Source organism: Paramisgurnus dabryanus, chromosome 19 (genome assembly GCF_030506205.2).
Source record: "Paramisgurnus dabryanus chromosome 19, PD_genome_1.1, whole genome shotgun sequence".
NCBI classification, from domain to species: domain Eukaryota; kingdom Metazoa; phylum Chordata; class Actinopteri; order Cypriniformes; family Cobitidae; genus Paramisgurnus; species Paramisgurnus dabryanus.
The window spans coordinates 24,554,439-24,575,134 of NC_133355.1; the positions used below are offsets into that span (position 1 = coordinate 24,554,439).

Sequence of the window (20,696 nt, forward strand, 5' to 3'; positions counted from 1 at the left end):
AGTAAATCTCTTGGTATTTTACATGCAAGTCAAAGCCTCACAATCACCTTTACTAAACAGCGTATGATTCAAATAAAATCTAAAGACATGGGGTTTCCTTCATGTTAGAAAAAATACAGCTGCACAACATGCAAGATGGTTGAAAAGCTTGCGTCTACCAGAGCTTGTGTTGTAAAGCAGACCATACCGATATAGACAATATTGTCTCATCTCTTATCCTGCTAGGGGGAAACCGATATATTGTCTGTGCTTACTGCAGTGAAAATTGATTTATCAAGTAAATCTTGGTAATTTCTTTCATGGAAAAGGGTATTCGCTTAAAAAGCAAACTGAATTTGAGTGGTTACTCAAGAGTTTCATTGTAATAGTATTTAAGTAATTTTGTTTCTAGGCGTAGTTAGTGCTAGTTAATGCTATAGGTCAGTGGTTCTTAACCTTTTTTTACTTCAAGGCCCCAAAAAAAGTATTTGGAGACCCCCCTCTCTAGAATATTTTAGAGCAGTGCTTCCCAATCCTGGTCCTCGAGTAGCCCCTCCCAAAACATTTTAAATTTCTCATTATTTAACACACCTGATTTAACTCATCAGCTTGACATGTTTACCATTTTGTAACGAGGCTGATCAGTTGAATCAGGTGTTTTGAATAAGGGAAAATCTCAAACTTTTTGGAAGGGGGTCCTTGAGGACGAGGATTGGGAAGCACTGTTCTAGAGCACCTAAAGTGGTTCACTGGCTCGTAACCATAGGGGAACCATTTTAGTGCTAAACATCACCTATGTAGCACCATATCATGCTATATTGAACCATAAGTGGTGCTATAGTCATGCTTTAGCACCACTTACAGTATTAAGGTTCTTCATAGGTGCTATATAGCGCTGTATGATAACAAGTACTATTTAGCATGTTGGCATGACTAGTATATTCATTACAAAAATAACCAAATAATGAGAAATATAGAGATTTTTGGTTGTTTAACTTATTTTAATGCTTTTGGAATTACGGTGGAATAAAATGGGCGAGGTATGCTTGTAAAAACTACTTTAATGTCCTTATAAAAGCCCTTATTCCTGGATTAATCTTTGAAACCTACACTTAATGCGTTTTTAACTTCACATTGTAGATTAAAGTTGAATCTATTAAAGCAACACCAAAGTTTTTTTTAACTTAAAATATCGCTTTGCAGCCCTCTATCGGCCAAAACCGCACTAAAGAAGTTTCCAACCGTCGGGTAGTGGTCCTGTAGTTCGAGTGAAAACTACAAAAACTTGCTTTACGGCAGACCTACAATCCAATCAGAGCTAGCTATGCTGCAGTATTTACGACAGTGCTAATGAACAATTACGCTTCTAACCTGTAGGGGGAGCAAAGAGCAATAAGTCTTTAGTGTTGCTTTAAAGTTGAAAGACAAAAGTTTGTGAGACATTTAACTTACAAATTAAACATACATTTGCTTCGAATAAAAACACATTTTATTATTGTTTTCGAACAAAAATGTACAAATGACAGTCTTCTCCAACACTGCAATACGTCAATCTATTTTATAGTTTAAGTTTCATAGGAGTACTTCTCCTTTTGGGAGTAAGAGTCTTCAGGACAGTCAGTGGTTTGGTGAGGAACATCTCCAGGCCTTCTCTTTTGGACATCCGAGGTGAATGGTTGTCACTTGGGCCATCTTGAGATGTTTTGGCAGAGCTGTATTTGCTTGTCGATGTTGCAGATGGTGAAATCTCAGCATCCAAAGCTGCTCTCTTGTCTGCACAGCGTCCCCGTTTGTGAAATAATGACTCTCTGCGGCTGACATTGGGACTGGCTGCTAAGGTCCGAAAGCCGTAGGGTGTGGTCACCTTTCCAACATGTTCCAAAGACATGGCAGCACGCGTTGAAGGGTCAGACAGGTCTTCTGAGGTTCCTTTTTGCAGACGTTTCTTCTTAGGAGTGAAGCGAAGTTTGGCAGTAATATACGGTGACCCAATAGATGGCAGACGTCTTGGAGACCGCTTCTCTGGACTTTCTGGAGATATCAGCTTTTCTGTGTCCTCCTCATTGTGAAGGAGTTGAAAGCTCACACGGGGAGACAGTGTTAATTTTGGAGGAATGGTAAATTTAGGAATTCTCCTTGGAGTTAGTGCAAGGTTTTGCCTGGAGAGACCTTTGGGTGTCATTATGTTCCCTAAAGTTGATGCATTTCCTCCAAAAGCAAACATTTCTGAAACTTGACAAATTAACCAACTGTCTGACTGAATTTTCAGCAAGATAATGACATTTGCTCCGTTTGTCAGAAGACTTAAATACCATTTGATGAGAAACAGGTGAAAACCATTAAGAGGCGAGTATCATAATTGAACAGGCTGAAACCTTAAAGGGATAGTCATCCTCATGTTGTTTTAAACCTGTATGAGTTTCTTTTTTCTGATGAACACAAAAGATGATATTTTGAGAAATGATGGTAAACACACAGCATAGTGTCCATTGATTTCCTTAGTAGGAATAAATAAATATGATGGAATTCAATGGGTACCGTCAACCGTCAACTGTGTGCTTTCCATCATTTATCAAAATATTTTCTTCATCATTTATCACAATATTTCCAAAAAAATTTTTCCTACTATGGAAGTCAATGGTCACTTACTGCTGTGTGTTTACCATCATTTCTCAAAATATCTTCTTTTGTGTTCATCAGAAAAAAAGAAATTCATACAGGTTTACAACAACATGAGGAAGAGTAAATCATGACAGAATTTTCATTTTAAAGTGAACTATCCCGATTAATGCCACTCACAAGTTTGCAAAAACCAACATCATAAAACGTCGTCATGTAGGTAAACAAAAACGTGCCGTTTTTTTAAAGCACTTAAATAAATGTTACATGTAAACTTACATCAAACTATCTGGTTACACTAATTTAATTTCAGTATAAGGCATAATGTGTAATTCTGTGTGTGTTTTTTACTTTAAAATAAACATAAAACATTAGAATTATTAATTTTTTATTTTATTTATTTTTTATTCATTTATACCAAGCGTTATGTTTTTTTTGTATTTGCTTGTCTTACAAGCTTGTTGTTGTTATTATTATCATTATATTTTTTTCTGATGTTAATTTTATTCATTTGTTATTTGTTTTGTGTATCCTTTTATGAAGTATATGTATATGTTTTGTAATTGTATGCTATATTTAGTTTATATATAAAATGTAAATAAGGAAAAAAACATAAATAAAATTATCATTAAAATTGTCGTAAGCTATTTTACAGTCGTCGTAACTGGTCGTAACTGATTCACGCTTTACATTTCAAGACTTTTATTTTAACATGGGGGAAACCGTTCGGTTTACAGGAAGTGACGAGCTTGTTTTGCATTTCGTCATCGCGTCGCCGATTCATGTGTTGGCGGGTTGGGTTTTTATTTCATTTTTTTTCATTATGTTTCTATAAAAACCTGACAGAACCATTAAAAATGACAATCGGAAGACTTTATTGACAAGGCAGTGCCTTTCAAGGTAATGTTTGCGTCTCTTCAAACACCGTTACTTCAGTGCAGGAGACAAAAACAAGTGAGCAAAAACATTGGACACCATATCATATGCAATAATTCTACCTATAAAACAAATGCACAATTAAATATTAGCCCTCATCGACCAATAATATTTGTTATTAAAACAATTATTCTAATATTTAGAGTTTATAAGACATTAATGCGTTCACTGTTAACTATGTCTCGTTATACTTGATTGTTTGTATTGATCATATATCTTCCCGTCAGGTTTAAATGATGGATCAGAACCGCAAGCGGAGGTTAAACACCAAGAGATCTGGGCTCTCTCATTGTAAAGTACAGAGACCCGAAGAGCCAGATGACAGCAGACATGACAGTAAAGGATCAAACAGGCGCTTCACTAAGATCAGAGCCTCCAGTCCTCAGTTTGACACTGCTTGTTATAACAGTAAGGCATTAAAACTATAGCTCCTCCTAGGGACCTACAGTACATAAAGGGCCACTGACCCTTAAACATGCTTAAAAATGTCTTTGTCTGTATGAATGTTATCAGATCAAGAACAACACGCTGGATGTTCCCATACACCTGAAGATGATGCTGATAGGACTTTGGTCATCACATTTGGTAAGTAAAAAAAAACCGTACCAGGAGCCTGAACTTCAGATTGCACATTTTTCTGTTTTAAAAATTAGTTTGTAATGATTTATTAAGTGAAAATGTAAATTGACCAGAAGCAAAACCGTGAATGTGCAGAAATAGAAGGCCAGTGCTGTCTTTCAGATAAGGAACAGGGTGTAACTCGACCGGTGGGGAGAAGGAAAGGCTCAAAGAGAAAGAAGGAAGCAGCTGGTCAAATAGACGCTCAACAGGAGACGGGTGAAGATGAAATCCAGCCAGAGGTGGAGATCGATCCCGATCTGGATAGGGAACTGGAAAATAAATCTCGACAACATAACTTGACCTCCGCCAATGTTCGTAACATCATTCATGTGAGTGTGAACTGCTTCATCAACCTCAAGTCAATAGTTGCCATTGTCATTTCATGGGTTTGTAAGTTAACTACATGGTTCTTTGACTATATTGAAAGCACAGCTAAATGTTTGTGCTGTATTTTTATTTACTTCTTGCCTGCAGGAAGTCATTACCAATGAGCATGTCGTTGCCATGATGAAAGCTGCCATCAATGAATTGGAGCCTGTTCCTGTTTTTGTGAGTGTCAATGTTGCATCAAAGACATCGTAAATTCATAAAGACATCGTAGACATGCTTTAAATGTACCCCCTTTCTCTCGCTCTCTCTCTCTCTCTCTCAGGAACCCAAGATGACTCGCTCCAAACTCAAAGAAGTTGTGGAGAAAGGAGTTGTAAGTTCGCATAGATTAATAGCTATGCTTATGTTATACGATTTTTTATAGTAATCTTTTTTGTAGGTTATTCCTGCATGGAACATTTCGCCGATCAAGAAGCCGACCGGAAGGAAGGTAAACATCAGAGTTGACGTGAAACTGCAGTGCATCAATAATAATGTGGCGGTAAATGCTGAATGTTGTGTGTTATGCATTTTCAGAAGGGACCCCAGTTTGTAGATATTCCTTTAGAGGAGGAAGACTCCTCAGATGAAGAGTATCGGCCTGATGAAGAGGAGGAAGATGAGACGGCTGAGGAGGTTAGGGAGAGTAATTCTTGAACGATGTCGATCATACTATAATGTCGAATATTTGTAGATCATAAGTGTTTGTTTTGTAGACTCTTCCGGAAAGTGATTTGGAGAGTTCGGTATCTTCTCCACGAGGCAATCGAGGAAAACTTTACAGATCACAATCTGAACATGAGGATGATAGTAGTTCCAGAACGGTAAGAGATCTGTACAGAGAACAAGGGCTGGGTGATATTTGTTAAAAAAATATATTTTAAAATAGATCAACATTTTATAGCTTGATATATACAGAATATAGAAATATTTATCTTAATGTTTATTTATGAAACTACACTGAACTGGTTTAAAAATGTGTTGTTATGAGGTTTAAATCAGGTAAGCTATTAAAATAAAATACTTCAGTTCATTGCACTTCATTTTTAAGTTTAAACAACTTGACTTAAACAAGTCATTTCAACTTTCTTAACTAGTGAGGTTGGTATAAATAAAAAAATAAAAAATAAAGTTGTATGGGTTTAAGGTATTACTTCTTTTTTTATAGCAACTTCTAACTAGTCAATCAAGTTGTTTAAACTCAAACATTTAAGTGCAACAAGGAACTTCAACAGTGTTGCAAGTTGTGACAAGTCTTTATCACTTTTTTAGAGTCGTCGCAGATCCAGGCACCTGACAGTGGATGTTGCCCCAATGGGTCCCCCACCACCCCCTCCGGCTCCATCTGGAGCACCGGATTGCAGCTTCCTGGAGAAACTCCATGCAGTAGATGAGGAGCTGGCCATTGGCCCCCAATGCATGGAGCCGTATCAGGTACACTTCCTCATTTTGTGTTAAGATATTATAAATCCCTTGGATGTTCATGTGAACAATATGAGCTGCAAAGCACTTGTCTTTATGTATTTACATGCATACACAGACATATATGCATAAACAAATATAATAAAAATGGTATTTGCGTATATAAGCATAAAACTGGAAATCCCTTTTAGACACGGATTACAGAAAATACATGGAAAAATTTTCCCCGGATGATTTGATTTGTTTCATCCACATTGACAATGATTTTCTGGAATCTGTGCATGCATTCACAAAAGTTTTACAAAATGCCTTTCAGGATTTTTTTTTCTAAAAATATATAAACATACAAATATATCAAATGAAAGAACAGAAACAACAAACAAAAGAGGAAAAATACTTTTTTTTTCTCTACTTATAAACTCTTAAATATGGGTATTTTTCTTCAAAAATACTTTTTTTCCCGCAAAAAGCTGAAATAATTTCATTTTTGTGAAGGAATTTTGTTAGACATCAGATTCAGAAGGATTATTAAAACATACACAGAGTTTAAAATAAGTAAATTATTGTTTTGCTTAAGTTTTTTTTATAAATTGGATATGTGCGCCATCTAGTGGATAATTGCGGTATTACTTTTGCACGCTTTACGGCATTGTTTCTGCCTTTTGTTCACACAAGGCGTTTTCCGTAAATGTTACGGCATTGTTACTAGGTTCTCTTTACATGAGTGATTCCAGAAAATTTAAGGGAATGGGGTTTAATTAACTCTTTCACCGCCAGCGTTTTTTAAAAAAAGTTGCCAGCCAGCGCCAGCGTTTTTCATTATTTTCACAAAAGTTTAATGTCTTCCAGAAAATGTTCTTCAAATATATAAACATACAATATACCAAATCAAAGAACAGACCCTCTGCTTTCAAACAAAAAAAAAAGACGTTTCATCCTACCTTCAGTAGTTCTTTTGTAATCAGCTTTTGAATATGGGTAGGTTTCTGCAAAAACACCACATTTTGAGCAAAAAGCAGAAATAATTCCATTTTTGTGACGGACTTTTCATAGAGATCCCATTCAGAGCGATATTTAAAACAGACACGGACATGCAGGCGCTTGCCATAAGGCAATACTTCCGGGTTTAAAAAGTTGCGCAAGGGCGCCACCTAGTGGATAATATTGCGGAAAGACGGAAAAACTCGTCATTGGCGGGGAAGCGTTTTCTCTTGATTGACGAGATAAATAATTTATTTTTGTGGTTCTAGAGTCTTAGCAGCACTAACGCAGATGAGAGTGTGATTTCGTTTCGAACCCGATCTAAACGTCCCTTGAGGGATGTTCCTCTTGGACGTCTGGAGGCGGAGTTACACGCTCCTGACATTACTCCAGACATGTATGGCTCCGCCCCCGAAGATCGGGAATGGACACAGTGGCTGCAAGGCCTCATGACTTCAGATATGGAGAACGATGGTAAAGAAAGTTCTGAAAAGTGTAACTTGCATGCTGTCAAGTCACATTCTCTCTTTAAATGTTTGTCTTGACCTCTCTCATGCTCTGGCCAGAGGAGGGTGATGATGAAGATGACCCAGAGTATAATTTCCTGGCAGACATTGATGAGCCGGATGTTGAGGACTATAGAAATGACAAGGCAGTGCGCATCACCAGTAAGTAAAGTAAATTTTACAGTGCAAATGAAAATGTTTGCAGAAAGTTAATCATGTTCTTCTCTTTGTTTTGCAGAGAAAGAAGTGAACGCCTTGATGGAGGAGCTGTTTGGTGCTGTAAAGATTTGCTTGTCTACTTTCTATCTTGGCTGGCTAGCTGATGTTTTTCACTGTACTGAAAACTTCCACCTCCTGTAGTTTCAGGATGAATTGGGTGGTCAGGATGAAGAAGAAGAGGAGAAAGAGGAAGAGGAGATCTCTGCGCAGGAGCCGCCTGCCATTCTAGACAGTATTCAGTATGTCCGACCTTAACCGTGGGGGCGGAGTTTAGTTGGTAATTAAAATATGCAACGTACAATTTAAAGTGATTTTTTTCTGTTTAGATGTGTAGAGGACCCAATGGCAGATGTCTTGAAGCAACGCTATAGAACGGTCCGAGAGCAGCTGGAGGCTGTGAGGAAACGTAAGGCTCTGCTGGAAAGCAAAGGCGTGCCTGTTCCCCCGCCCTGCCCTCGAAACCCGTCCAGCGCCTTAACTCCCATGAACCTCAGCAGGGCTCAGAAACTCCAGCTGCAGCAGCAGATCCAGCAGGTCAAGAGCACAGCATCAACACTGTAGATATCGCTGTACTAAGTATGAAAATAATGAAAATGTTAAGGGATAATTTTTGTTTTGCGACACATTGCAGGTCAAACTTAAACCCGTGAATTTATATTACACTTGCATTTATGCATTTGGCAGACTTTTCATACAAAGAGACTCATAGGGACTTTCATACATTGTTTCTGCGTCTTGTTCACACAGAATGCTTGAATGTTACTAGGTCCTTTTTACGGGAGCGATCCCAGAAGATTCACTGGACGTGTTTGTGTTAACGGAAATTTTCTGGGACCAAAGTGCTGTGTGAATGGGGTTTCTGTCGTTCACTCTTTCTCACTGTGTTGTCTGTACTTTTTGTTGTGTCCTGTAGCATGTGCAGCTCCTTACGCAGGTGAACATGTTAAGCACTTCAGTCAAGGGTCTGGAGGCCGAGGCTTCAACAAGCAAACAGTTTTTGGTGAGACACAAATGCTACATAGAAATACCCGTATAGAGAAAATGTTTTGAAATCTTTATTTTCTCTCTCCATCTCTTTTAGTTGGAACTGCAGATGTTTGCTCAGCATGAGGAGCACATGCGTGGTTTAATAGAGCCAGGCTTCACCAGCATCTTCAGAGCCTGTAACCTTCATGGTGCTCTGTCCCTGTTGGAGGAACTAACGCAATCACCTACACTTCACACTTTATGCTTCCCTGGTAATTTATACTTAATGTATGCTTCCTCTGTCCCTTTGGGTTTTGCTTGCCAAAGCATCACTTAAAACTCCTTCAGAAAATGCAAACATGCACTGCTGCCAACTGAAGCTATAACTGTTCATGATTCATTCTCTAGGATCTCAGTTTCCTGCTCATTTGGCCTGGATGATGGCAACGCGGTCAGTGTTTCTCTATCCAGAGCTGCTTCCTGTAGCCCAACTGCGTCCTTTTCGATCCAAAGGCCCGTTCACGTCAGCGGAAGACAGGTAATGCGATTTTGCATCAACTTTATTCATTATTTATTGTTAAGTAAGGCTTGCATAAGCATAGTGACTGATTTTCCTCACGTTCCCTCTTCAGTCTTTTGGTTCTAGGTCATAAGCACATGAGAAGCACCCTACACCCGCTGCAGATGACATGCCGCTATCTGCTGGCCGCTCGAAGCTATCTCTATGTGAAAACGCACATCAAGGACGCGTGTCAAAAGCCTTTTCATAATGTCATCAAGGTGAATTAACACAATGGCTCCGTTTCAAATCATAGTGACAGAAATGCACTATAATCTATATGATTGTGTTTTCAGTGGTGTATAGACCGTTTCAGCAGTAACAACATAAACAAGCGGCTGTCGCCGTCCGCACGTAACTTCAGGTAAACTCCGCTAAGAATAAATAACAACAAAGTTCTTAAAAACATAGTTTATTTATATAACAAGCAAACAAAACAACACATAGATTACCTAGGAAACCAAAACATTTGTTATTTTCGACGAGGCATTCATTCAAGAGATCAGTTTAGTAACTAGTCAGACCATTAAAAAAACGAAACCGGAAGTAAGGTTCAGATCCAGACGTGTATCACGTGCGTCCGATGAAACCGTCTATAAAGACGGTGCATAATGAACTGTATTGTTTTTAATTACCTTAGATTGAGCCAATTCTAACTACATCGCAGGTCTGCTTACATGGAAAGTCACAATTTTGCACCACTATCTTATGTTTCTACATTAGCCCTAAACCGACAAGCTGCTCTACAGAGCGCATTTCATCACTATGTTGTCTCAAACGACAACATCTTTGTCAGCCACCGTAGCTTTTTATGTACTACGAAAGGGACATGAAATTGCTGTTGGTTGCAATTCGCAATCTCACCGCTAGGTGTCGCTAAAATCTACACACAGCACCTTTAAAGCCCGGGATGCACTGCATGATTTTTGCAAACATATAACTTTATCACACTGTGTGACATGGATCGTTTAAATCTGGGTATGACTGTGTGATGATGACACTTATTGAATTGTAGGCTGTGAAAGCTGCGACTCACGTTAGCGCAACATCACCACCATGCGCTCGTGGTAAACAAATACCGGTACGCAGGTCGTAGCAGCAAACACACTGTGCATTTATCATGCTGATTTCTGACACTGTCAGAAAATAATCGTAGGCTGTCTTTGGACGCAAGACCAAGAAAATGTCCGTCTTTGAACCTCTATCACTGTAAGACATAGGACAGCCGATGAAGAGTCACGATCAGAAAAATCGCTGCAATTGTATCACGTTGGTAATCTTTGGTCTGTGATAGCCAAAAATCGTCCAGTTTATTCTGGGCTTAAAGGGGACAGAGAATGAAAAAGCATTTTTATCTTGTCTTTGTTGAATAATGGTAGTCTACCCGCATTCACAAACATACACATGCTAAACATCTCAGTCTCATAGAAATTCCTCTTTTAGAAATGTCAGCCAGAAAACGGCCCAATCTGAAAAACTGATGCTTATGACATCACAGGCATCTCACTGCCCCTCCACTTTAAAATAATTGGCTACATTTTTTGAGTGGCAGCAAAGTCAGCCAATCAGTAATGAGATTGCAAGTTAAGCCAGTAGGGGGAGCCAAATAGGTGCAAAACCACTTGTTTAAAATCCTCCACCCTAATAGAGCTATCTGAGAGAGGTTTTTAGGAAACTTCTTAGGCATTACAGACCCAAACAAAAACTTTTTTTTGTCTACATGTCACATCACAGAACAAGGATAAATACCCCGTTCAATCATTCTATGTCACCTTTAAGGTATGTTCGGCAGGTTTCCAATATGAAGTGTAGAAATATAGAGCACATTTGTTTGGCCTTAAAATCGGTTGCCAAATGCTAATGCAACATTGCAATACATAACATAAGAAGGCAATCCAAGAATGCATTGCAATATTTTCAGTCAAGAAGAGAAACGCATTTTAGTGAATGCTAAAATGAGTGAATTCGGGTTGATTTTTGTCAGTCTATCAATGACTTATTGTGTTTTTATCAACCTGAATTCACTCTACTTTAAGTATTCATTTAATACAACAAAGTTTAGCAACGCGTCAATATCAGCATGCTAGGTTTCCCATGCATTTCACTTTATGGGTGGAGTGCAAAGTTGCTCAAGTTTAATAAAAGCTGGGTCTTTAAATAGACTGGGTCACATTTGCCAGCAAAAGGGATTTATAGTATTTTCCATGTGTTACAGACATACTTCCTGGAGGGAAAGTGTCCTCCGATGCCTTTGGCCTGTAAAAAAGTCAGTCCTTGTGACCAGCGTCCACCAGTGGAGAGAGAACGGAGCCTTATGCCTCATTGGCTCTTGGTAATAATAACCTTCTTGACTTTTAAATATCACTTTTGACATGGTTACCAATTTAGTAATAATGCATTAAACCTTTTTCACAGAAAAACCTTAAGCTCATTTGCGAGCATGCAATAACGTTAACCGGTCCATCTGGTGACTCTTCGTCCCAAACTACCAAACTTCCAGAAAGAATTACTTCTTCAGTGATAGACAATGTCCGTCTGAGTGCCTTACCAGGACCACAGCGTAGCTTTCCTCCCAACCTTCCTGAAGACCTGGCTGAGACACTTAAAAATGTAAGGGGCGGCAAAAAGAAAAAGGCTGCTCAAAAGCCCTCAAAACCTGTGCTATCAACCGAGGAAATGGAAATTCTTAGTCATATGCCAGCTATTTTACCGAAAGCAGCCACAATCACTAGTCCATCCCTTAATCAACCCCATCATCTCCCACAAGGTGTGGACCCTGATATGCAAGCAGATTCATTGAGTCCAGAACTAAACCCTTGCCAATCTATTGCTATCAATTGTCCAGTTAAAACTCCAATAATAGCCTCAAAGCCTCTGGTGGGACAAAATCAAGGAGTAACCCAGGGGAAAGTATTTATTACCCTACCTTCGCATCCTGGACCAGTGGTTGCTCCTAATGTTGCAGCACCAAACCACCAAGGTGGACTCATTATAACTCTTCCTCCACCCCATGATCCTTTCATCTGTCCCACCCCTATTTTTATAAAACCTTCAGCTGGTGTCCCACTGAATACAAATCAGAGCTATGGCGCTCTGCTTAAACTTATACCGAAGTCCACTGGTGGTCTGGTTGCTCCTCAATCAGTATCTCAGAAACATCTAAAAAAATGTCTTCTTCTTCCGTCTGGCTATGTGTTTGCAAGCAAGAGTCAGATGACTAAACCTGGACAAATCTTTAGACGGGCTCCAAATAGGACAAGGATGAAACGGATCATGAAGAAGAAAACCCCCGTAAAGGCCGCAGGTGGCCCACTAGTGATTCAAGAGACCATTATTGACTCCACACAAGACACTGGAGAGGAAGAGTGTGACTCAAGAGACCTGTTTCTCACACTTTCTGAATCCTCTGGGAGCCCAGAACCTAACATAGAAGACAACAATGACTTTGAGATGGGCGAAGAGAAACTAGAAGAGCAGGAAGCAACAGAAAAGACAGGCTCTTCTAGGGGGACGTTGGAGGAGGAAACAGATGGAGTTTCAAAAGTCCTGCTTGTTCCAGAGCTTCAGGTAAAATATTTTTGTTTTCTTTTTATGATATCTGTTTTATGGGTTTATCTAATAAGACAGAAAAGTTAGCATTTTATTAATTCAGCCTTTTATTGTAAAAACTAGGAAACTACGGATGACTTGTCAGAGCTGGACACAAAGACACAATCTGAAAAGGAACCAAATTCAGAAAGCCATCAATCTTTAGGTAAGATTAGTCTTTGTGTTAATGGAAGGAAACTTTTTGGGTCAATCCTTGGGGTTCATAAATATTAGATCACTGCTATTGTGTGAACTACGGCGACAGTCCCGCCTTCCAGTTAAAAGAACCAATCATCAATTGATAAATACTGATGATCCTCTGGGGTGGGGCTTTGTACAGTCAGGTTTCTCGCCAAGTTTAATTTAATTAAAGAAATATATAGTTTAATAGTGCACTTTTGTTTGTTTCCCCATTTATGTAGATATGTTTTTAGTCTTAAAGGGACACTCCACTTTTTTTAAAAATATGCTCATTTTCCAGCTCCCCTAGAGTTAAATATTAGATTTGTACCGTTTTGGAATCCATTCAGCTGATCTCCAGGTCTGGCGCTAGCACTTTTAGCATAGCTTAGCACAATCCATTGAATCTGATTAGACCATTAGCATTGTGCTAAAAAATAACCAAAGAGTTTCAATATTTTTCTTATTTAAAACTTAACTCTTCTGTAGTTACATCGTGTACTAAAAAAATTATTTTCTAGGCGATATGAATAGGATCTATACTCTCATTCTGGCGTAACAATCAAGGACTTTGCTGCCGTAACAAATGCAAGAGGCACAATGGTATTATGCAGCACCTGAAAGTAGTCCCCTTGGTAACTTTTAATATCAGAGGATTATTTTTGGGTACTGCGTAATATCACTGCGCCTCCTGCAGCCATGGTACAGCAGCAAAGTCCTTAGTTATTACTCCAGAATGAGAGTATAGTTGTAGTACACAATGTAACTACAGAAGGGTCAAGTTTTAAATAGGAATAATATCGAAACTCATTGGTTATTTTTGAGCGTGATGCTAATGGTCGAATCAGATTCAATGAATTATGCTAAGCTATGCTAAAAGGGATACCGCCAGACCCGGAGATCGACTAAATGGATTCCAAAAATCTTTAAAAATGTTTAACTCTAGGGGAGCTGGAAAATTAAAATACTTTCAAAAAAAGTGGAGTGTCCCTTTAAGTACTATTCGAATGGGATAAGTATTATCTGTGAACCTATTGTGATTTAGAAATCAGCCTCCTACATCTGAGTTTCGTGTGGCCCAATCACACAGGATAAGCAAGCTTTGATATTTTAGACAAATTTACAAATTTTAGACTTATCTCCCCCGGATATGATGTTGAGGTTTTGCGTAACACCATGTCTTGTACATGTAATGCCGCAACTCTGCCTGTACAGAGATCTCATTTAATGAAAGTTCTGCACATTCTGAATATTAATAATCAAATATGAACAAGGAGAGATTAGACATTTAAGAGCATATATAAATATATATCAAAACCCTCAAGTTTCACATGGAACTCCATAAGAAGCTAAAGGTTGGATCTTTGTTAGGGCCGATTCACACCGGATGCGTGGCGTGTCTGTTGCGTGTCTTTCGCATGGCAGCTGCGTGGCGTTTTCTATGCCCTTGCTTACCAGAAGCGTTTCTGACGTGGAACTGCTGCTGCTAGCCTACTCTGTATACATGTATGTTTCCTATTGATCAACTGACCTGAAGCTTCCAAGACGCTTGCTTGTGGTGGGAAAAAAACCTGCTAACATGGGAGCCTAAATAAAACGGACACGCCACGCAGCTGAGACGCTCACGCCACGCATCCGGTGTGAATCGGCTCTTACAGTATGTTTGTGCACTGCGGTCCTTAGCTGCAGTGCGAGAGGTGCGGAAATTGAGAAAAACTAAATAAAAAAGCTCACAGCCTTGAAAAAATGATATATGATTCTGCCAAATTACAGAGATGCTGATTCACATGGGACTAATATTATCACAGGACCTCGGCGTTCAGCGAAAAATGGTAGATGGCAGACATGGGATTAAGATCACAGTCACCAGATAATACCAATCCCGTGCGAATAGGGCTTTGGATGACTGAAATAACTGCCCAGAGGAATTGCAAACATGGCCGCCTAGTGGTGTGACTTCTCTAAAGGGACTTTATTATTACAATGTTTTTTAGTTTTTTTATTAAAGTAACTAATACAGTAGTATTTGTCAGTTTTATTTTAAATAAAATATATTTTTACTTATAATATGTTTTTTTATAGTACCATAGAAAGAATTTGGGGGGAAAATATGCTTGTCATGAAAATGTGGCAGTGCAAAACATTTTAAAGGTCCTAAAAAAAGCTTTATTTTCTTAACACTTAATATTTCGTGATTTTGGGTTGGATTATGTTTTTATGAGATAAAACTTTTGTGCTGTTCAGTTGGCACCTGTTATATTTTTTAAGTTGTCACTTAACTTCTTTGATCTCACAGGTGAGCACCATGGTTTGGAGACGTCGTCTGTCCTTTACAATGACACACTGGATGATGATCCCCACAGAGACGCTAAAGATGTTGCCTTTGCTCAGGCTTACCTGCAGAAGGCAAGAAATATTTCTTAGTTTGAGTGACAATGTTTATTTTAATGAAACCCATAAGGGGCTGGACACACCAAAGCTTTTACACCCGCGGCCGGCGCATGTTTTCAATTGTTTCCAATGGAAACTCTTCGTTTTTCAAATAAGCCAGCAGCTAGCGGTTTTCTACCGTGCTGAAAACCGGCGCCCGACGGTTTTTCCGCGCTCAGCGCTGAGCACCAATAGTTGAAAAATGTTCAACTTTGGATGAAAAGCTCCGTTCGTCAATGTCAGTTCTCACGCGGCCGTCCAATCACAGTGAAGGAGGGGCGGGACAAGTAGCACAGCAACCAACCGTCTCACAGCTGGCACTCAGCTCAAAAACAGCTGGCATTCGGCGTTGTCCAGGCGTTTTCAGACGCTTTTGGTGTACACAACCCCTAAGCCTTAAGATAATGTTTTCTGCCAATCAGAGGTGTATTATAGACGTTTCATCAGACGCACACGTTCCCAAAGTTACGTACCTGGCCCGAAGTTTACTTCCGGTCTGTGCTTGTTTATTGGTGTGGCTAGTGGCTAAACTGACCTCTGGAACAAATACCTTGTCAAAAATACAAATGTTTCAGTTTTCCAAAGACGAGGGGAGACGGCGAGCATGGATCTGTAGTAAATGTATACATTCATTTTACACAGTAATGTCAGAAGTTGAACAGCTATGATTTTAATTTACTTGATACTTATTTTGCTTTGTATCAGAAATAAACTACTCTAGAGTCACATTGATTCTTTGCGGTAGTTTACTGGAAGTTAAGTTTGGGCCACAAAAGTTATTTGTTTATGTTGTTGATCTTAAAGGGACACTCCACTTTTTTTTGAAAATATTCTCATTTTCCAGCTCCCTTAGAGTTAAACATTTGATTTTTTACCAGTGTGGGATCCATTCAGCTGATCTCCGGGTCTGGCGGTACCACTTTTAGCATAGCTTAGCATAATCCATTAAATCTGATTAGACCATTAGCATCACGCTCAAAAATATTTGCCTATTTAAAACTTGACTCTTCTGTAGTTGCATCGTGTACTAAGAGTGATAGAAAATTTAAAGTTGTGATTTTCTAGGCAGATATGGCTAGGAACTATACTCTCATTTTGGCGTTATAATAAAGGACTTTGCTGTCGTAACATGGCTGCAGGAGGCGCAATGATATTACGCAGCGCCTGAAAATAGTCCCTTGCTATTGAAAGTTACCAAGGGGACTATTTTCGGACACTGCGTAATATCACTACGCCTCCTGCAGCCATGTGACCGCAGCAAAGTCCTTGACTATTTTGCATTTCATAATTTTGAGAATTTCACTTTTTCCGTCTTTAGGTGTATGAGGCGCTTCAGGTGGCTCCAGGAAAGTTAGAGGAGTTTTTAGGAGTCCTATCTGAGTTTGAGAGAGACCCAGAAAGTCACAGCTCTCTAGAGCTTCTGAGGAGACTCGAACCCGTGCTGAGTGATTGGCCTGAACTGCTTAGAGATTTCGCTGCCTTCCTGCATCCAGATCAAGCCCAGGAGTGTGGCCTGGTAATTAGAGCTTTATCTCATTTGCACAGCCACATATAGCGTGTGAAAATAGCATCACATCAGCACAATCTTGATGTATTGAACTGTTGTCTTTGTAGCTGGCAGAGCAGCAGGCTTTTGAGCGAAGCAGGCGGTTTCTACGGCAACTAGAAGATACTTTTGGAGAGCAGTCAGCCCTTTACAGAAAAGTTGTGTGCATTCTGCAAGGGAGTCTATCACATGCTGGGTCCAAAGAGGTAAACCTAAACCTAAAGACAAGTAGTCAGCAAATACACTTACCTAAAGGATTATTAGGAACACCTGTTCAATTTCTCATTGATGCAATTATCTAATCAACCAATCACATGGCAGTTGCTTCAACGCATTTAGGGGTGTGGTCCTGGTCAAGACAATCTCCTGAACTTCAAACTGAATGTCAGAATGGGAAAGAAAGGTGATTTAAAGGAACAGTATGTAAGAAATTTATATCAATTAATCATTAAATGGCCCTGAAATGTCACTAGACATTAAGAAATCATTTTAATTTCAAATACTTCTATCACTCACAACAGCGGTCCGGCCAGGATATTGTCATTTAAAAAGTGGAGTTGCAGCCCTCAACTGATGTTTATGTTGTCGTTTGGTATATTGGCCACCAGCTGTGTGATTGCAGTACCAGTTTTAGCCACACGTTTTGTGATTGCAATACCAGTTTTGGCCACAATCCTACATACTGTTCCTTTAAGCAATTCTGAGCGTGGCATGGTTGTTGGTGCCAGACGAGCTGGTCTGAGAATTTCACAATCTGCTCAGTTACTGAGATTTTCACGCACAACCATTTCTAGAGTTTTACAAAGAATGGTGTGAAAAGGGAAAAACATCAGGCAGTCATGTGGGTGAAAATGCCTTGTTGATGCTAAAGGTCAGAGGAGAATGGGCCGACTGATTCAAGCTGATAGAAGAGCAACTTTGAATGAAATCACCACTCGTTATAACCAAGGTATGCAGCAAAGCATTTGTGAAGCCACAACACGCACAACCTTGAGGCGGATGGGCTACAACAGCAGAAGACCCCACCAGGTACCACTCATCTCAACTACAAATAGGAAAAAGAGGCTACAATTTGCACAAGCTCACCAAAATTGGACAGTTGAAGACTGGAAAAATGTAGCATGGTCTGATGAGCTTCGATTTCTGTTGAGACATTCAGATGGTAGAGGCAGAATTTGGCGTAAACAGAATGAGAACATGGATCCATCATGTCTTGTTACCACTGTGCAGGTTGGCGGTGGTGGTGTAATGGTGTGGGGGATGTTTTCTTGGCACACTTTAGGCCCCTTAGTGCCAATTGGGCATCGTTTAAATGCCACGGCCTACCTGAGCATTGTTTCTGACCATGTTCATCCCTTTATGACCATCATGTACCCATCCTCTGATGGCTACTTCCAGCAGGATAATGCACCATGTCACAAAGCTCGACTCATTTCAAATTGGTTTGACAATGAGTTCACTGTACTAAAATGGCCCCCACAGTCACCAGATCTCAACCCAATAGAGCATCTTTGGGATGAGGTGGAACGGGAGTTTTGTGCCCTGAATGTGCATCCCACAAATCTCCATCAACTGCAAGATGCTATCCTATCAATATGGGCCAACATTTCTAAAGAATGCTTTCAGTACCTTGTTGAATCAATGCCATGTAGAATTAAGGCAGTTCTGAAGGCAAAAGGGGCCAAACACAGTATTAGTATGGTGTTCCTAATTATCTTTTAGATGAGTTTGTCATCTATTTTTTGCAGTACTTATTTGCATTTATTCTCTTTTTCTCAGATTCAAGCACAGATAAAGTTGATGTTTCATGATCACACCGACTTGCTGGAGGAATTCTGGGTATATTTTAGGCAGCTTCATCCTCAAGTGCAGTGGTGCTCTGACGAGGAGGATGATGATGATGGTGATGCAGAGTCCACAGTGCAGACTCTTAAGGACTCCAAAGGAAGCCAACCATGTTGCCCCACCATAACTCGCTCACCAGACAACAAAACCGCCAGTAAACGCAGGATAAAGAGAGACAAACATCTCCAGGTATCACACGAAGAGATCATTGAAACTCTCCTTGCAGTTCAGTTTGCATTTATATTCATTAACCCTCAATATTTATCTTTTTTTAGATGAATGAAATAAGAAAGCTCAATGCAAAGAATACTATGTGCACTGAGATGGAAAAAATGGCAGATGAAGATTCTTCAGCGGATGATAAGAAGTGGACCACAGAAGCCTCAGTATGTGCCAAAAATAGTTCACATACCCCAAATGGAAAAAAAGTAGTGCTCTGGACAAGGTATGTTGTTTTACTTTTTTAATCCTTTTGTTTGTCTGTTAAATATTAAAAAGATTTTTATTCGTTTACACTTTGCTGGTTGTGTGCCAACACATTTAGAGGTGTAATAATGGTTTATAATAAATTTTTCTGTGTGACCAAAGGGAGGCCGACCGTGTTATACTCACCACCTGTCAGCAGAGAGGAGCCAGGATGGCAACCTTTCGTGCCATTGCAGGCCAGCTGGGTAACAAAACGGCAACTGAGGTTTGAGCACTTTTCTTTGACATTTACAGGCTAAAATAAATAAATACCTCATGCTGTACAATATTTGGGTCCATGTCATATTTTAACTCAAAATCAAGTCTCGAAGAAATTAATCACGCTAACTTGTGTGTTCACACCAGCCGCAGTAGAGGCGGCAAAAAAGTGTTATTCGCTCGTATTTGGGCGCTTGAACATTTTGAGTTTACTCGCTTCATTCGCGCTTGAAATTCTAGTTATTCAAGACATTCACTCAGAAATTCGCATCATGGGAGGAGCTTCTGCGACTCCGCTTGCTCCCTGTAATCACGTCACTACTAGAGCAAGCTCATGATTGGTTAACGTGGCGCGAATATCCGCCAAAGTTTTGATTTTTCAACTTGCGCGTTCCCCGTAACAATGCTCAATTTGCGCAGAACACGCCATTTGCGTTATACTATGTACACACCAAATGTAAAAATGGGTACAATATGTGCCCTTTAAATATACAATTTGAAACCTTGATATACTTTTGACTTTTTTCTTTGTAGGTTTCAGAACGATTTCAAGATCTCATCAAGTTGTTCCAGAGATCAAGCAAGTTAAATCACACAGGTCCATCATACACAGATGAGCATCCCAATACAATTGAAGATGAACCAGACTGAGAATAAAAACCTGAACTATTTAACTTGTGATTATAAATGAGTGCAGGCTGGACCTGCCTTCTGAACTGATTTATTTGCAAAAATGGACATCAGTGTTAATATAATTTCCTGAAATACTTGAACAAAGCCAAATATCATTTAGTATTGTAGAATCAATGTTATGTGTTATATATGAATTTTGTATGAACTCTAATATGGGTGTAATTGTGAGGAAGAATCTTGATGAAGACATTTTGCACTTAAAAAAAAATCCTTCATGGTGAAATAGCTGTTTAATTATTTTACATTGTTCTGTTGTTGTTGGAAAAATATACATTTGCCTTAAAAGCAAGAGGCGAGTCTATTATTGTTTTGTTAACGAGTATGTTCGAATTATTCATGTTTTTTTTTTTAAACAATTGAAGGATAATAGCATTCAGATGTGGAGGAGTGTAACCAATAAATTATTTAACTGTTTTTTACTATAACATTATCTCAATATTCATTTTAGTTCAAACACTTACAGTAGTACAAAGAATCTTCCGTGAGGAACACACAGCGGGATGCGCTATGAGTGACAGAGAAATCCACCAATGGCTGATTTACATCTCATCAG

The 20,696-nt window shown here is 39.3% G+C and overlaps 1 protein-coding gene across 1 annotated transcript; it reads left to right on the forward strand.

The window, feature by feature from the left end:
- The first annotated feature begins 3,351 nt into the window (after nucleotides 1-3,351).
- gon4la (gon-4 like a) lies at nucleotides 3,352-20,561 on the forward strand. The gene is made up of 29 exons (XM_065293587.2): nucleotides 3,352-3,552; nucleotides 3,762-3,942; nucleotides 4,048-4,119; nucleotides 4,276-4,484; nucleotides 4,630-4,704; nucleotides 4,808-4,858; nucleotides 4,925-4,975; nucleotides 5,062-5,160; nucleotides 5,241-5,348; nucleotides 5,797-5,958; nucleotides 7,197-7,401; nucleotides 7,494-7,595; nucleotides 7,672-7,712; nucleotides 7,794-7,891; nucleotides 7,979-8,186; nucleotides 8,566-8,652; nucleotides 8,734-8,890; nucleotides 9,027-9,156; nucleotides 9,251-9,398; nucleotides 11,393-11,509; nucleotides 11,593-12,744; nucleotides 12,850-12,931; nucleotides 15,242-15,351; nucleotides 16,694-16,891; nucleotides 16,990-17,127; nucleotides 18,701-18,955; nucleotides 19,042-19,211; nucleotides 19,355-19,457; nucleotides 19,985-20,561. Exons 2-29 carry the CDS (start codon nucleotides 3,768-3,770, stop codon nucleotides 20,099-20,101), a joined length of 4,620 nt encoding a protein of 1,539 aa, XP_065149659.1. The 5' UTR covers nucleotides 3,352-3,552; nucleotides 3,762-3,767; the 3' UTR covers nucleotides 20,102-20,561.
- The last annotated feature ends 135 nt before the right edge of the window (nucleotides 20,562-20,696 follow it).

Bases quoted from the DNA above. Each gene is read 5' to 3' on its own strand.
- gon4la (XM_065293587.2), top strand. From the start codon at position 3,768: ATGATGGATCAGAACCGCAAGCGGAGGTTAAACACCAAGAGATCTGGG. The intron at 4,705-4,807 runs GTGAGTGTCAAT...TCTCTCTCTCAG, and splicing joins TGGAGCCTGTTCCTGTTTTT to GAACCCAAGATGACTCGCTC. The intron at 7,402-7,493 runs GTAAAGAAAGTT...TGCTCTGGCCAG, and splicing joins TTCAGATATGGAGAACGATG to AGGAGGGTGATGATGAAGAT.